Genomic DNA, 17863 nt, shown 5'->3' on the forward strand with positions numbered 1-17863 from the left:
CAAAAAAGTTTGGTTTTAAGTCAGATGAATGCGGTTTTACGATTTTACCAATTTCTAATGTGTATTGTTTACTACTTATCATATTGGTAAATTTTCGAGACTCGCTTCGTTATTCAATTGTGTTTAAGTGCAAAATCAAAGCTTTCAGATCCAAAGCTACAGAAAAACCATAGAAGCAATAACTTTTCATTCAGTTGTATTGTAGATGCTGGCCTTTTAATCAGCCTTCTAGCTTTCTTAATTTTTTCTTTTCACAGACAGCTTAATAATTATGAAAATTACTAGACTGATGTGTTGTTTTTCTACACATTTTTTTAATATCTTCGAAGAGACTTGTTACAATGGCAGCTAATTTTTAATCAAAGATAGATTTTGATTAGAAAATGGCTTTTATCTAATCTTTAATTATTAGCTTTACTTTTGTGGATCTTGTGATTTTGAAAATGACATCGGGGCTAAAACGTATGAAAAAGGACCAGGATGGTTTCTTGTACGATGATGACCCGGACTACCCTCGCTATTATGTAGTAAGTGTTCTTAGCTTTTAAATTCAGGTCAATTCTGTATTTGAAAACATAACACTGCAATTATTTCAAAAATTGAAAGTTATGACACAACAGAGACCAATTTTTTTGTGCCGGTTAATAATTAAAGGCAGTCGCGGACATCAGGGGGGCTCCCCTTTTCTAAAGACGCCTTTGGCGCTAAAATATACTAATTTTGAGGGGGGGGGGGCGCCGAAAAAACGCAATTTTTTGGTCAACATTTTCCAATAAACGCGTAAAAAAGTCAGGCTTCAGAAATCACTTGCGGTGCAGAAAGTTTGGCCAAGATAGGGCCTTCATGGTGATGTCGGAGAGCTAAAAAAAAGTTCGAGAAAACTTTTCATATTTTTTCAAATTCCCCTTGAGAAAATTCTAGAGCAGCCCATGGTGATCATCGCCGATAACCATCGTTAAAAAAAGTTTTTTTTTGCTGTTTTTTACTTTAATGTTCCGAAGAAAGTGATGGAAAAATTGTTCTCGGTGAGATTTCTTTCTTCAGTCATTCTTTGATTTTTTCTGTAACTGGCTTTTTTGACAAATTTTTTGTTCCCTTTGGGATGATTCAGTGTCCTGAGCTAAATTTTTTAAAAGTCTTTTAAAGTTTAGCTTTTTTTTGAAATTAAGTAGGTTTGAAAACTGCCGATTTTGCAAATTTGGCAGGATTACCGCGCGATATATAATAATAATGGCATCTTAATAATAGCATCTTGTGATAATAATGGACTAACGGTGATTTAATTTGGCTCAAAAGATAGTTGCCTAACAGCGAGAGAACTGGACTTCAAGCCGAACCACATATCTGTGGGCTACAAGAAAATCATTTTAAAATTTAGGAAACTTTGAATAGTTTGGATTTTTACTGTTCCGATTTTCACAACGAAAGTAAAAGAACGTTTGTGCTCGGGGTGGTTTTTTTTGCTCAGACAAAATTCGACATTTTAACTATCCATTTTTAACGACTTTTTTATATGATTCAAAAGATATTGTTGTACTGAGCTTAAATTTAATTTTATTTCACCTGTGATCATTTTTTTTTAAAGTTATGGGGGATTAAAAATTGCCATTTTGGCTAATTTGGGACATTTAGTTTGCGCCATTAACGAGTAAGCGGAGGTTTAATCCGTCTTATAAATCGTTCCAAATTGGTTGAAGAAAGCTTATTTGCCATAATTGATTTTTTACTAGGAGCGAAATCTATCAATATGTACTTTGTATGGCGTGTATGGGAGATGAATTTAACAAAAAAATCTCGAAGTTAAAAAAACGTGCTTTATTTTATTACATATACTTTTTTCATGTTATTACTGCTCCTTTTACTTCAATTTTTACTTTGCTTTATTTTATTTAAAAAAAGATTCATTAAGATTTTTTATTCAATTTTGCATGTACAAAGACTGCATTCCATGACAGAGCTTTATGGCAGAGCAGATAAAGATAAAATAAGACAGCTCGTTTATCAGGCCAAAGCCCTGAGTGTTCCGACTGCCCCTTAATCAATATCGAGTAAATCTTTGGAAAAAGAAAAAATTGAAAATTCATAAATTTTGAACAATATCAAAGATCAAGTGTGCAGACTTGATTCGTATGAAACTAGTGCGACCGATGAGCTAGCCTCAATTCAATTTGGAACAATTTTGTTGAGCGGGATAATTTTCCACGCTTAAATAATTTGAGTTACGTTCTCAGCAAGATGAATAAATTCTCCAAAGCGCGCATAAATTAGTCCAGAACATGGACAAATTGGCAATTTTAAACTTTGCATAAAATGATTGTAGGTAGAATACTTTTTTAAAATTTGAATTTATTTAGTCAATATCTTCAATAGGACAATTTTTTTTTATGAAGTATTATTTCGTTTGCCGAAAATTTACTGAAAAAAAAACAACCCCAAGCATGGATATTGCGTTTTCTTCGAAAGTCGGAACAACAACATCGAACACTCCAAAACGCAGGCGAATTCTGAGAACTAATTGTATTGTATTGACAAGACTAAGCTCGGAACCGAACTTTTGCTTGCATTTTTATCACAAACTCCCGTAACGAACTTCTTCTGAACTTTGAGCGCAGTGCAATGATTTATTTTTCATGGTTACAAAAATTTCAGTCAAACTAAAATATGAAGTTTTTTCGATACTCGGAACAATAAACAGGAAAAGCTTTTGATGGTGGCAAAATCTTCTAGAATTATCGCACAGGAGCATACTTAAAATGGGACGAGAGACGTTTTATCTTCCTGGAGTTCGGTAATCTGATGGCAACATGGATTTTTGTCCCGTTAGACTATCACCTAAACAGCATGGTTGGCGGTTGAAAAATATTTCATCGTCTAAGAAAATAGGGACAAATACAGGGGAGGATTTGGGGGTGTGAGGAGGAGGGGGTAACAATTTTGAAGAGGAACGCGCGCCAAAAAAATGCAATTTATGGTCAACATTTGCCAAAAAAAATTAAAAGCAGCATTTTGACCTGTTTTTTTTATATGCCAGCAGCGCAGAAAATTCGTTGAAACAGGGTCTTTATAGTTTCCGGGAGCAATCAGAAAAGCAATTTGATCGAATTTGAAAAAAAAGTGGACAAATTTTTTTTTAGAAACTTAACTCTAAATTTTAGGTTGTGAAATCTATCAGCATCACAGCTCACCTGAAAAAAATTAAGAATGGAAAAAATCATTCAGTTTGTTAAATAATTTATAACCATTCACAGTGGTCGAATCATTCTGCGTCTTTTTCCTTTAAAACGACAAATCAGAAGCACCCCTCGCTCTATCAAAAAAAAGTTTTCATAGCCCCTCACCAGTCGTGAATTTCAAAAACTCCTGAGCTCGTCACACAACGGATTCGACCCTCGAAGGTTCGACCCCGTGCCGACCCAAAGGGTCCCCCTTCGATACTATCTTCATTTTTAGCTATCCGACCCTAAAATTATTCTAAAGGCGATAAAGTGATTATTTTAGCGATCCAAGTGGTACCCTGTGGACCTGATTGCCCTCTACCCTGAAGTGTTCACGGAGATACTGACGACTAAGTTGAAGCGAGTGGTTGCGAGTGAACAGAACAGATTACGTAAGAGGACATCTATTGCCTCGACTGAAAGTGAAGAGCGAGATGTAGTGGTGGATAATCTTATGCAGCTGACAGAACAAACGAGAAAAAAGGAAATGCATTTCAGCTCCAAGGTTAATTAAGTTTATAACTTTCAGTATTTTCATTAAATATTTACAAAATAAAACAAGGATAGCCGGTTGGCGTGCAAGTAGCGCAGAATGTTCCGACTAGATTCGTAAAACACTACGTAAAACACTAAACACTCAATTTAGCGGCGTTTTTTTGTCTAGTGGTGGTATTATAGAACTATACAAATTCGTGAAAAATTAGCGAATTAGGCATAAAAAACAACAACTTTCTTCACGAAAAAATAACAAAAAAAAAACAAAAAAAAACGAAAAAAAATGTTTTCAAACAAAAATCTTCAAAAATGTTTCCTTATTTTTTGCACTAAAATTTTAAATTTGAATTCAAATTTTTATGGCCGAGTAATCGCTTACTATTATTTCCAAAAATGATTTTTTTTTTTAAATAAATCAGGTTTTGTAGCCTAAATAGCCAAAATTATGTATAACGAACTTTACTCGATCGCTTTACTCGCTCGAAATTGGACTGAAACTTTGGGAAAATTTTTGGAAACTTAATAACGTTCAAATCACGACTGAAACGGCTTTTACATGATATACCACTCAATCCATTCCGATGATTATTCGGGTCACGTGATGTTGCGTGGAAACAAAAAGAAATTAGAAAAAAAAAGAGAAAAAAACAAGGATACCCGGCTGCTGTGCAAGTATCACAGTGTTCTGAGTAGTCTTAAAAATACATTTATTTTCAAATTAATTTAGTTTTTTCTATGTTGTGATCATTATTCAGACCTGCATTGAAAAACTTTTCGGTGGGGAGGGTTCTCATGCTGGAGGGACCGCATGCTGGAAAAAACTAATCAAAATTGGTACCCGTTCCTATTGGCTAAAGGCCTTTCTCACAAAATCGAAGTCAAAATTAACAGAAAATGATAATATAATAAATAAACTAGATGCAGTTATAACAGAAGCAAGTATAATAAATTTAGTTTTTTATTCTTGTATTTTTCATAAATTGGTATCCTAAAACTATTAACGCTAATGGCCTGGTTTTATTTGCTTGCTTTGAGATTTTTGCGATTTCTCTGAGATTTTTTGAATACTCAATTCTGAATGGCTGAAAATAAGCCAAAACAAATTTCAAGCTTTCGGTCCCTTCAGCATGACGGACGCCACCCTTTTCGGTTTTATAGACAGCGTAAATTGTTTCAAGCTTGCGCGACGAGCTTGGATGGTTGCGCGTCTCAAACCATCGATCTTTCGACTGGGAGGCGCCAACAGTACTGTTTCCACCAACAATGGCCATAAAAACATGAACCGCCCATGAAAATTGTTTGCCATATACTTCAGACATACTCAAAAAGTCCTCGTACAAATCGATTATACTACCAATCGAGAAAAACGGTCCTCCTATTTAACGACCTATGTTCTCAAGTGTTTTAGTAATTAACTTATTCAAATTTTTTGAAAAGCCAAGTGACTTCAAAACGAGAAATATGTAAATTATATATAATAATTAAACTTTGGCGTCTAGTTTTTAGCGAAAAGTACAAGTTTATGATGGTCGTTAAAGATGGCGTAGGCATGACTTTTTAATTTGATAAAAAATTTTAATCCACGCATTTTTGGTGAGAGGAATGCGCACCAACTTAGGGTTTTTACCAAAGGGGGACTATTTGAGTGGCTAGGGGGTCGAATCCCTAAAAAGAGGGCGTCCCGCTTAACTTAGGTGCCCCCTTTATTTTGGCTAATTAAGGGGGCATCTAAAAGGGGCAGCCGAATAATGTTTCGGCAGGCCCGAATGATCAGGGAACAGGTAGTGCAAATTATTTTTTTTGATGACTAAATTTTCTAACGCGGATAAAAAATTCATTTTTTAAATCAGATCAATCGCGCCAGATGATTACAAATTAAATTTTGAAACCAAAAAGAATCTAAAGTTATCCAAAGTAGGCTCTACACTAAGATGTGTCCGTTTATTTGCATGACGAAAAAAAACCAAAAACCTTTTAATCTGGTAACAAATTTCTTATTCAGACGTTTTGCATAATTTTCAGAAATAAAAAAGAATGCTTTGTTTCAGTTAAATTCCAAGAAAAAAATCAGTTCGCTGCAACGTGTGAACTCCCTTAGCTCCAAAGATGACGTCCGAAACATTAAAGACTTTTCTAAAATTCACGAATCGCAACGACCAACTTCGCAGAACCGACGAGCAGCAGTGTTCAATTTGGCTGCTAGAGGGCGCACTGTGTTACAAAAAACGCCGGATGATTATTTTGAAATTTCGGTTACAGAAAATGACACTGAGCATGAAAGCTTGCTAAACACAACAATTGATCAAGATTTCGAACCCAACGAGACTTCTGAATTAGCAATACCGAAAAGAACTCGGGACGAATCGCATTCGCCTAACAGTGAAAAACGAAGTGATTCTTCTAGACGCAAAACGAGCGTAATTCCATCGCTTTTCGGCGCCAAGAGAGTTTCGAGAGTAAATTCTAAAAGAGAAAAATTTTCAGTTTCAAAACTAGCGCCAATTTTTTCTACCACAAACTTAATGACCATAGATAGCGGAAAATTAGCTGTACCATTTTTATACAAGGGCCGAACCAGAAACGAATGCTTAAATGAACCAAAACAAGAACAGATTTTGTGTTCACGTTGCCTGAGAATGCTTTCACTTGATGAAGAAATTTTTGGTGAGGCTTCTAGGTCAAGTGCAATTGAAAACAGTCATCTGATTCACGAAGAAACAGGAGCAGAACATTGTGCAAGAAATACGCAAGGAGGTCAAAAATCTTCGTCGCCAGCAGTGCATTTAAGCTTGCCAAAGGTACGAACTTTAATCTATAACCGGAGTTGAGTTTTTGCTTAATTTCTGCTCAGTGTTATCCACCATGGTTGGTGTGATTTGGCGAAATGCGATCCATTAAAAAACTTGCTTTTATTTTTCTCCGCTATTTCTGTTGAAAAAGTTAATCTTAATCTTATTTTTAATAATTGTTACTAAAATAATTTTCTCATTTAATATCAATCAGCTAATATCGATAATCACAATCAACTGATCACAAGAGTAAAATAATTGCTGTATTTGTTTTTGTTTTGCATGATGATCGTTTCAAGGCTAAAAAGGCTTCAATATGATATTTCACTAGACTAATTCTGATTTTTTCTGGGACCTCATTTTGCTTCATAACAAGAAAAAGTAGGAATTGTCAGTTGCTGTGCAAGTAAATACTTGCGGTACTTCACAAGCAGAAGTATTGCAAGCAGGTAGAAAAAAATGGAAGGAAAAAGATTGAAAAAACTAGGTTGTTCAATCCTTTAATGAATGACATCGGGCCGACTTAAGTAATACAAACTCCCGCTGAGTCAAAAACAAAAAAGATGCCATGCAAAACTTGAAAACTGAAAATTTATGTTTTTACGCCCCCCCCCCCGGATATACGCATCAGGATTTAAAAATTTTTAATACAAACGACACAAAATTAAAAAGCCGATAAAACAAGAGCCGAAACAATTGAAGCCGAGAAAAACTCGGAGCAAAAATATAACGAAAAAAGAAATCACCAAAAAACTCAAATTCAATATGCTTACACTTTAAAGGTATAATAAGAAATTTTAGAAGTAAAGCTAAAGTTTACAACACATGAAAATTTCATGACATGGCAACTTTTCACACAAAATAAAAACAGAAAAACAATAGTCTGACGATAGTTTTTAAGGAAATTTTTCCTGTTTGAAAGAAATAAGAAAGAAAATTGAAAAAAAAATTAAAAAATTAGCCGAACCAGGCGTAGTTGCAACCTCTAGACGAGTAGTGCCAAAGAAGCTGAGAATTTTTTTTATTATGAGCCAAGCTATCAAATGATTCAACCGATTTCGTTAAATCATCAGAATAAGTAGAATGAGTTATCTTATTAAAGACCCTTTAAGTCATAGTTCGAACGAAAATAAAATTTTTCTTAAAATTATTCCAGAATTGAGATAAACAGGCTAAACCTTTTGATTTCTAGTGTACAATTGAGCAATAAAATAACACAAAAAGTTGCTAACTAAAATTTTTTCTACAGAAACGTGCTTTTTAGTTTTTTTTACAAGCGTGGTCAATCTGTGCTACAGTACACCTTGTAATTTATACATTGAAAAGAGTGAGAACAAGTCATCGAAGGTGAACAAACCTCTGAGCCTGGAATTCCCAACTTTGCGAGAAGATCATGCTACAATCACTGGCACTCTTCTGAATTATTTTCAGTTTAATGTTGAAATTTTCCACATTGTTCCTTCATTTTACACGCCCACGCACAAAAATTTATGATTTAGCCAGGCCAGATTTTATGGACTATAGGTCTATCATGATGAATTTTTGCCCAAACAAATGGGTTGACGCAAAGTAGTTTTTATCATACAATTAGGGCATTTATCCAAAAAAAACTATACAAACAAATCAGTACTTATAGTTTTTATCACCGGTACCAAGTGTTTAAACATATTGGTTTAATTTTTCATTATTCAAAAAAACATAAAGGGTGATGGCTATTAGCCAAGTCCTTTACGCGTTTTCAGTTGCATTAGTTAGTGCAAATCTATCTGAGAAAACTTGGGAACATTTTTGACACATTAAATTGTTTTTACTACTTTAGATGAGCTCAAAACAAAGTTCAAATTAGGAAGCCTAAAAATCATTCCGTTTGAAAATGTTTTTTGAAGTTCAATCATGCCAAAAATAAATGTAATATACTAAGCTCATTAGCTTTTTTTGTTATACACACTTGACTCTGTAAAATTTTTAAAAAACCGTTCTGAGCAAATATAGTTTCAGAGCATCAGTATATAAACTAATTTTGACGACAATCTTTAAGCGTTGCTGTTTTTTTGTTCGGCTTTCTTTTGCCGAGATAATTTATCAAACGGTCAGAGTGACACCTTTGTGACATTTTGACGAGCATTTAAGATTTTGTTTAGAAGCTCAAAGATAATGTAATTGCCATGAAAAAGCTTAAATCAAAATCGCAGCTTTTATACACTTCGCAATTGTTCGCAAAAGTTTTCTTTGATTTTCTACAAGTTATGTTACTAGGAAAAATGACTGACTGCTTCAAAACTTTGCCACATTGATAGAAAATTATTGTTTAAGAAAAAATATTGTTTAGCAGTTAAAAAATCAAATGAATACGAATGAAGACGGCTGGCTTAAATAGTAAAACAAGTTGGTTTATAAAATTCTGAAAAGATTCCAATCGTTTGCGATTCAACCTTAAACAAAACTGAAAAGCATGAAGACAACTAGATTCAGGTTTTGGCAATCTCACAAGTGATATTTTTGTAAAAAGAATGCTTCTTTTGAAATTTTGATTGTGTAATGAATTAACATAGAAACGATTTATTGTTTTTCTAATAAAAACACTTTAAAGGCTTGTATCAGGGCGAATGTAAATAGCTCTTGTTGTTCCATTATCATCACCTTGTCAAAATCTGAGCTTTTTTGGGGAGCAATTTTGATGTGCGTGCCTTAGCGAGTATTTCAAATAATGATTCTATGTAAGATGTTTTTGCGTGTGCTTAGATATTGCTTGGATTCCACGGAAAAAAAATCGACGACTCAGAGGGTTCAACGAAGAAATACAGTGGTAAGTTTGCTTCAACAAATTTTAATCGCATGCTAACGTTTTTGGTGAAAACTATTTTGATTTTGAGCTTCTATTTGCAATTTAGCTTTATTTTTTATTTTGTGAAAAAGGCTAACACCATTATTGTCTTACCATCTTTTCATTAAGCATTGGACCAATTTAAAAATTTGCCACCTTAAACGAGCGATGTAAGATTTAGGGACAAGTTTCCTTAATTTCGTAAGAGTTCGTTGAGTTGCTTGGATGCCATTTTAATCGGCCGACTAGAATTTAATATTTTGAATGTTGACTTACAATTTAGATTTGCTGTTCAATTGTATAATGCTTGCAGTGAATTCAGAAAAATTTCAGCAAAAATTAATATCATTCATTAAAAAGAGTTATTTGTTTATTTAAATTTTTTGTCACTTGAATAAAATTGGTCACTTAGAAAAAAAACTTTAATGTTCAGTCTTAGTTATTTTTGACAAAAAATTATTCCCAGCTCCAAAAATCCAAAATTTTGGATTGAACCGGTCAATATCTTTATTTTTATTGACAAAACAGTCAATAAAGTTACCTTCAAAGTCGGCAGACTCTTAGAAAATTACATAAATAATCTGCAAAAAAACATCAACTACACAAATCTAAAAATCAATTAATGTTAAGCACCTCAAAATTTTCTTATCAGGTGGTGAATTGAATGAAACAATTAGCTTAAAAGGTCTTTGAATGAACTTTACTGTCAAATGGTTAAGCATAATGATATGAGTCAACTCAAATGATCGAACGTCATAAAAACTATCTATCTGAAATCAAAAGTGTGCTTAATCGCATTCATGAGCCAAATTTTTCATCATGTTTTATTCATTTAAAGCTATCAAAAAGTTCGAATTTTTTCTATATCATTAAACTATTTTTTGTTTCAGGTAAAATTCAGCGTACAAAAAGCAACCCTAATTTTCTCTTCAAGTTCTTGGGTAAGTTTTAAAAAAATAGTATAAAAATTTTATTTTAAACTCTCTTCGGCAAACAATTTTGGTTCTATTTTCAAACTATTTAGAGTTAACAAGACGCAACAGTACACCTGCAGATCTTGAGAAATTTCATCTCGAAAAAATCACAATATCGCCAAATGAATGTATAACTTTTGATACAACTGAAAGCTTTAAATATCCTCAAATCGAATTGGAAACAGGAATTCCAGAACATCAAACTACAAACGTGAGACTTCAGATATTACATCAGATTTCTGCTAGCGATGTAAAAGAGCCAACCAGCTTTGAGAAAGCTTTATTAAAACCTTCCGACGTCATTCAAAGAATTCCGAGCTCCGAAAAGTTGAAGAAAGTTCGACTAAAAACTCAAGACTGGGAAGTGTGCAAGCCTTTTGTCGATTCGATTCGCGGAGAGTTTTTTCATGTGGAACAACCAGCTGAAAGTGTTAAACTTTGGACCAAGAATGCCCCCGAAAAAGCAAAACGACATGAAAACGACATATTGGTCCGTGATCAAACGTTAAACAAATGCCGAAGACTTGAACTGAACTCACCTTCGTTTGACCAATCAAAATTGGCTGAGTTAAATAGGAGTTTGAAAGCAGTTTGTTACGTGAGCCCTTCAGTTGTCTTAGAGAACCAGCAGGGCATTTTGGAAGCTAGAGTTTCTGAAAGAACGCGCATAGATTTTGAGACAGCTAATTGGATCGATCCTCCATCTAAAATTTTGCCAAGAACTCAGAGCATTGTTGTGGCGTCGAAAACCTCATCCGAAAACAATTTTGGTTCTTCGGAAATTGTAGAAAATGTTCAGTTTGAGAAATGTGATGTTCACAAGCTACCGAAAGCAACGATAAAAGCTGCAATTGAAGTTCGCAGAGTGGCCTCGAAAACCTCATCCGAAAGCAATTTCGGTTCTTCGGAAATTGTAGAAAATGTTGAGTTTGAGAAATGTGATGTTCACAAGCTACCGAAAGCAACGATAAAAGCTGCAATTGAAGTTCGCAGAGTGGCGTCGAAAACCCCATCCGAAAACAATTTCGGTTCTTCGGAAATTGTAGAAAATGTTGAGTTTGAGAAATGCCATGTTTACAATATATCAAAAGCAACGAGAAAAACTGCCATTGAAGTTCACAGAGTTTCAAATAGGAAGAAACGGTCACGATTGGCGGATGCTCTCATTGAACCAAAAAAGTTCGAAATTGCGAAAAGCCACGAAGCCGAACAGTTTTATAGAGCCGGAATTTCACTTCAAGAAGATTCGAACGAGTCGTCTAATTTTGAGTCAACAGATATACTTGAAGATGGAGTTGCAGAAAATATTCATCAAGAAGAAATTGTTGTTCAATCAACCGATGATATCAGTGAGTCGATGTTGCCACAGTCGAGAAGCAGTGAAAACGAAATTGAGAATTCGGCTAATACGAACACTAGAGATGCATCTTTCAGCCAGTCGGTCGAACATTCTAGAAGAAACTCTATGGACAACATTGAAACGGTTCAGGAAAATGAACTGAAAAATGACGTTAGTTTTTCGAAAAACGAGAAAAATTCTCAAAGTACTGATCAAATTTCTCTTGAAACGGAGAGTTCGAAGCTAACGGTGGAAACCTTGAAACTACAGGTTGGTTATGTATAATTTTACCAAAGGGCTTTAAAAAATTTCCTTTTCTGAAAGACTCAAATTTTGTCGTTTTAGCTGGAAAATGCGAAAACAATTGAGGAGAAACGAATGATACGACGAAAGATCAGCGTCTTAACAAGATAAATAAAAAAATTTTCCTAAAGAAAATCATTTTATTTTACTTTTATACAATTAACTACAATTGATTAGATTAATAAAACTTTTTATCCCAATGCAATACCCAAATAATATTCTAAAAATATTGATATTAAGGGGTTATAAACAATATATCCATCCGTAGAAATAAACACAAGAAGTTAGCACTAGAGCTTTCTCTTGAAAATTCTGAAAATCTAGTTTTGCTGCATTCTGATTGGTCTAAATTTCGACTAGTTTAATCTACTTAACAATTTTCATCCCTTTCTTGAAAGGGGGGACATTGTTGAGAAGACCCCAACAGTCTTACACCACACAAAAAGACCTTCTTCGAAGACTTTATTTTAAAAAGCTGCATGACATGTCTGAGCGATAAATCAAACCCGAGTCAAAGTTTTCAGCCCAATTCCAAACAAGATTTGAGCGGTTTGGACGATGTTTTAGACAGTTATGCTCAAAATCTTGCTTAAGTAATTAAGACTAGAACACAGATTATACGATTGCTGAATCTTAACTTTAGAGAACTTCAAATCTATAGGAGCAACATTGGAATCATTCCGTTGTCTTATTTTCTTAAGAGAAAACTGGTTAACTGAATAATGAGTTTGATTTGATAGAACTCAAGAACTATTCAAATGTATTCATATAATTTTTTTATTATTTATTTCAATACCAACTGTTAATAAAAAAATTTCGCAACATCGCCTGTTAAAACCTGTGTTTAATGAGATTTCTAATCATCTGAATCTCTTACTTAATCTAGGGCTTGTTCTATTGCACGCGTAGATTTTATTTTACGCCTCCAGGCAAAAAAATTGAAGATTCTTTTAACCAGTTTTTTGTCAAAGTATATTTCCAAGATTGATCACAACGTCGACATTATACAAGTTTTTACTACACCATTCCAAGATTAAGACAAATTCTCATAATAAAGGCAACAAAACAAAGACAAAATCAAATGTAAGAAACTATAAAGTCGTATGTTTTTGTGAAAACAATTTTTGTGAAATAAGTTATCACAAAATTTGTGAAAACCTGATACAATTTACTTTAAACGCTAAATAAGGAATACAATTGCAATGAGGTATAAAACTTAAACTTATTTGTGCTAAAATGAAAGATCAAGATTTTATGAATAAAAAACATCGAAAAAACTGTGTCTGTACAAAACAGTCCCATACAAAACAGTCCAATACAAAACAGTCAGGAAAACAGTCCCAAGTAATAATTGTTTCAACAAGCCGGTAGGCCGAGAATTGTCATTTGTTCAACAAACATATAGAACAAAATAGTGACCGCCGCAGTCGTTTTCGGACTATTTTGCATTGGACTGTTTTGTATGGGACTGTTTGTATATGCACCGAAAAAACCGTAATTCAGACTTGTATTTTGATACGAACACTTAACCCTGCAATCTGCTCATATATAACGGCTTGATCATTTATTCGATTAACGAGAAGTAAGTCTAAATAGTGTGCTTGAGACTTAGTAAAACGGTCACAATATACAAAGGCTTGAAAAACCATATGACATATGAATATAACATATGACATATAAACCATTTCTGCTTTTACCAGTTTTTATCAAAAAAAACTCGGCCGAACAATTTTGACAAAAAACAAGAAAAAGTTTGGTCAAATGATCAACTGTAAAATGCAAATGCGGAACTTTCCTAAGCAAAAAAAATGTTTTTTAGCAGAACAGTGAAAAAGATCTTTGCTCTTTCATTTGGTTACCAACAATTTTGACAATGTAAACTATGATATACTGCTCCAAAAATATTCAAAGTTGTGGCTGAAAAATTTTTTATTGTAAAACCCTCATTTGAGAGCCATCAATTGAGAGCCAAAAATATTGAAATGAAAAATACACAGCAAAATCTGAAATTGATAAATATTCAGAGATCAATTCTAATTTTTTTTGTTGCATCAATGATATCCCTAAAATACACAAATTTGAAAAACTTGATAATTTTGGAAACACATCTTCTTTGTTGGAAAATTCTCTAACATGGATTGATAAACTGAACATAAAAGGAATACTGGTCAACAAGAACTTATGTTTCAATGAACAGAAAAAAAGTACGTTTTCTCTTATGATTCAAACATTTAAAAACTGGCGGCAGGTATTAACAAGGAAGGCGGTGACTTTACTCGCTTAAAAATTGACTGATATTTGACAAACTTGAAACAGGTTTTAAAGTCTAAAAGTTTTTAAAGGTTGTTCAAATCACAACTAAAAAGGGTCCACATGGTTCATCACTTGACCCAATCCGATGATTACTTGTGGCAACTAATTTTACGTGGAAAAAGAGAAACAACTAAAACACATCCAAATACAAAATTTTTTCCCAATTTCAAATTTTGGAAAAAACAGAAAAAATATATTGGTGTTGAAGGCTTAGGTTCTGTTATAAGTATTTTTATTCTGCTTTATCTAATATAAAAATTTTAACAAAAGAAGGAGTTTGATGCAAAGGATGTTTTTTTTCGACGTGGTACGATTATTGAGACTTTTTCCTCGAAACAACTTTTATTTTTCAAAATCGTCAACTTGATAAGGCATTGATCGAATGAAAATCTCAGTTTCAAAATTAATTTGGGAAGATTAAGCAAAATGGGTAGACTTTGTTTTCATACTAACAAATTGTTTTTTAAAATGTTAAACTTTTTTGCAACTTAGCCCGTCTGTCTAAGAGAAATTTTACTGGTGCAATAATCTATCAAGTTTCTAATTTGATTTTCTAGTTTGAAAATTAATTTCGCAAGACCAGCATAATTGAGTAGGCTTTGGTTTCATTTTAACAAATTTACAAAAAAAGAAACGAACATTTTTTTTTGTGAAACTTAGTTTGTCCGTCCATGTAAATTTTTTAGTTGTATCACTTCAGTTTACAAAAAAAACACCTAAAACATCTAATTTTGATTTATAACACGTCGACTAAAAAAGCTGAACAATAAAACTCTGTGTTTTTGTTAAAGAATATCTTTGTCTTTTTTGATATTGAACGATTTCTAACAAACTTTTACTCCACTGTGATAATGAAGTATGAACAAAGGATGATGTTGCTGTTTTTTTTTGAAAAATTAAAGTACTGTCTCAAAAACTTACTGCTTTAGTTTACATAACGTAAGCATACCTCACTGGCGGCCTAAAATTAAAAACAATCAGATTTAAAGAAAATTGCAAAGTTGTAAATTCAGCTTCAATCACATCTGTTATGATTGGCAAAAAGGTGATTTAATCGAATTAATGATATTTTTATAAAATTTACTTGATTTTGGGCAGAAATTTTGCCATTTGGAGGTCGTAGGAAAATAATGCCCAATTTGACCAATGATCTGACCTTGTCCGGTCCATAATTTAGCCTTAGATGTCTAATTTTTATTGTTTGTAGAGTTTTTCAGACTTTGCAGACTGGTCTACAGACTTTGCTGCTTTACGTTTAGACTCTGCAGACATATGTTCAGACTTTGCAGCCAAAATTCAGAATTTGCTAATTCTAAATTTAAATTTTGCAGTTTTTGAGCTGTCTTGCAAGTATCATTTTTCAGTCCCAACGCAGATTGACTCAGACTTATAAAATCTGAACATAAAACCGACGTAGAACTCGACCTCGACAAGGGATTAACTCCAATTTCAAACGTTCGAAAAGAATGACTAGGGATTTTGTTTATGTCATGTACTGTTGTTTTTTGTTCAGCTTTGTATCATTTCAATTAAGAATGATTTGCTAAGCCCTAGTTCGGTAATTACCTTTTGTGCATGTAAGAAAAAACAAAACAGGAAAAATTAAAAATTAAAAAAAGTGTTGCGGATAAAAAATTTGATTTTAACCGATGTTATTTAATTTCTTCTTTGAAGGTAAAAGCCATAACCTAAGCCACTGCGGAACATTCTGTGCCTAATATAGACAGACCTTGTTATTATTACAATTAAAAATGGAGAATAATTTTGTTGTCGGGTGCTTTTTCTCTTTTCTGTTTTCTTCCCAAGATTAATCAGATATCACAGAAAATCATTGGGCTCGAATTGAAGGGCTATTGGAAAATAATTTTAAAAATTCTGTACAAAATAATGGAAAAAATTTAATTCAATTATTCTGTGATTTTTTTCTGTTTTTTTTTCAGTTTTAAATCCAATTTGTCTATCATATTATGATTGCCATTAATGCGTAAAATTTATCCTACCTCGTAATTTTTTTATAACTCTTACGCGTAAGTTGTTTTCATACATCTTTATCACAGCCCACACTATGACTAAAATTTTGAAAAAAAACTATGTCACTTTGTTTTCAATATTATGGTCGGAAAATTCTCTGCTACTTGCACAGCAATCGTCTTTTTTGTTATTTGCAATACGATTTTTCACCTTTGCAATACGATTTAAAGGGCGGTTCAAAGGGCGGTTGAAATAAAGTTGGAGATTTAGGTTCCTAAGACTCTTTAGGATTTTTCATAGTCAAAATTATTGATTTCAGCAAGAGGACAAAAATAGTTCATTTCTGATGAAGAGAAAGACTTTATCCGACACAGGTACATCACTGAAACTTTTGCCTTGAAGATGGTTTCACGACTCAAAATTTTTGAAACGATACATCAAGGGGCAAATAAAAGTTTCATTTTCAAGTTTGAGTTCACAGGATTGACGCAAGTTTACAAAAAATGTTTGATGTTTTATTAAAACTTTGCTTGATCCATAAACAAAGATTTGAAACATATTTTAATTTTTATTGTTTCAAGTAAATTGACAGAAAAAATCATTGATTAAGTTAATTTTATATTATAAAAGGACTGCTCGTAGCTGGAAATTCTGACTTTACATAATTCTTTTCAAATGTCTATTTCAAAAAAATTGTGGAGTGCCTTGAGTTTCCACCACAATTTTAATTATTTCAAATCATCATGTAGTAAATTCAAATGGAGTATCACTTAGAACATTTGAGCTGTGATTCAAGTTCCAGAAAAACGGATTGGAAAATTTCAATTTTACTGACTACTTTTTATTAAACCCGGCATGAATTCGATCAACAGCTGACCTCGAAATTCATGTCTGCATTAACTTTTAAGTTTCGACAAATAATGCTTTAAAAAACTACATAAATTCAACACAGAGGCGAAGCGAAGTTAAACTAACATAACATGAATCCTAGCCGCCAACACCATTTAAAACATTATCTGATCATACAATCGTTGAGTAAAAAGAGTGTTTTTGTTAGTAAGAAATATGTTTTTTGCTTATAAAATATTGCTGGGAAAAGTTGAGCTAAATTCCATTTCGAAACTAGAAAACGATCACGTTTATCATTGCCTTCACAATTTCGCTGTTTGATGTAGTGGTTTTTGTCTTCCTTTCAACAAAGGAAATGAACAGTTTAAAAGTAAATTGCAAAAAAGTGAAAATTTTTGCTTCTAACATTTACAGCATTCTGAAAAACTTTTTCTGCAAGAAGAATTGAAAATGTAACTGCCTGGTAAATGGTTTACAAGTTATTTGTAGCTCGACGATTTCAAAGATTTATTTACCAGCAGATACAACTAAATACTAAGCAGCCTGATGCGTTCGCAGTTGAGAGACAAAACAGATTTGAGGACAGGTTTTTTGGAAAATCTCTGAAGTTTGGTATCCCAAATTGTTTATGCCAAGACCATTAACACAAATAGCCCATTTTCCATTGCAGATGTTTAGAATGTCCTTTTCTCAAAAACCTTATATAGAAAGTATATAATATCGCGAAGAAGTCATTACTGAAAAGTGGGAACAAATTTCATATGGACTACAATCTTTTTTAAGTTCGAAAT

The 17863-nt window shown here is 33.0% G+C and overlaps 2 protein-coding genes across 2 annotated transcripts in view; one reads left to right on the plus strand and one right to left on the minus strand.

Moving 5' to 3' along the window:
* Positions 1–17863, minus strand: part of LOC134848893 (transmembrane protein 216-like) — a 354893-nt gene that overhangs the window by 207135 nt on the left and 129895 nt on the right. The gene's annotated exons all lie outside the window — the stretch shown is intronic.
* On the plus strand, positions 234–12070 carry LOC134847778 (uncharacterized). Its single transcript, XM_063864995.1, has 7 exons — positions 234–527; positions 3499–3720; positions 5759–6508; positions 9242–9305; positions 10214–10264; positions 10348–11906; positions 11982–12070. The coding sequence occupies exons 1-7, from the start codon at positions 444–446 to the stop codon at positions 12048–12050; spliced, it is 2799 nt and encodes a 932-aa protein (XP_063721065.1). The 5' UTR covers positions 234–443; the 3' UTR covers positions 12051–12070.

Source organism: Symsagittifera roscoffensis, chromosome 6, assembly GCF_963678635.1.
Source record: "Symsagittifera roscoffensis chromosome 6, txSymRosc1.1, whole genome shotgun sequence".
Taxonomy (NCBI): Eukaryota; Metazoa; Xenacoelomorpha; order Acoela; family Convolutidae; genus Symsagittifera; species Symsagittifera roscoffensis.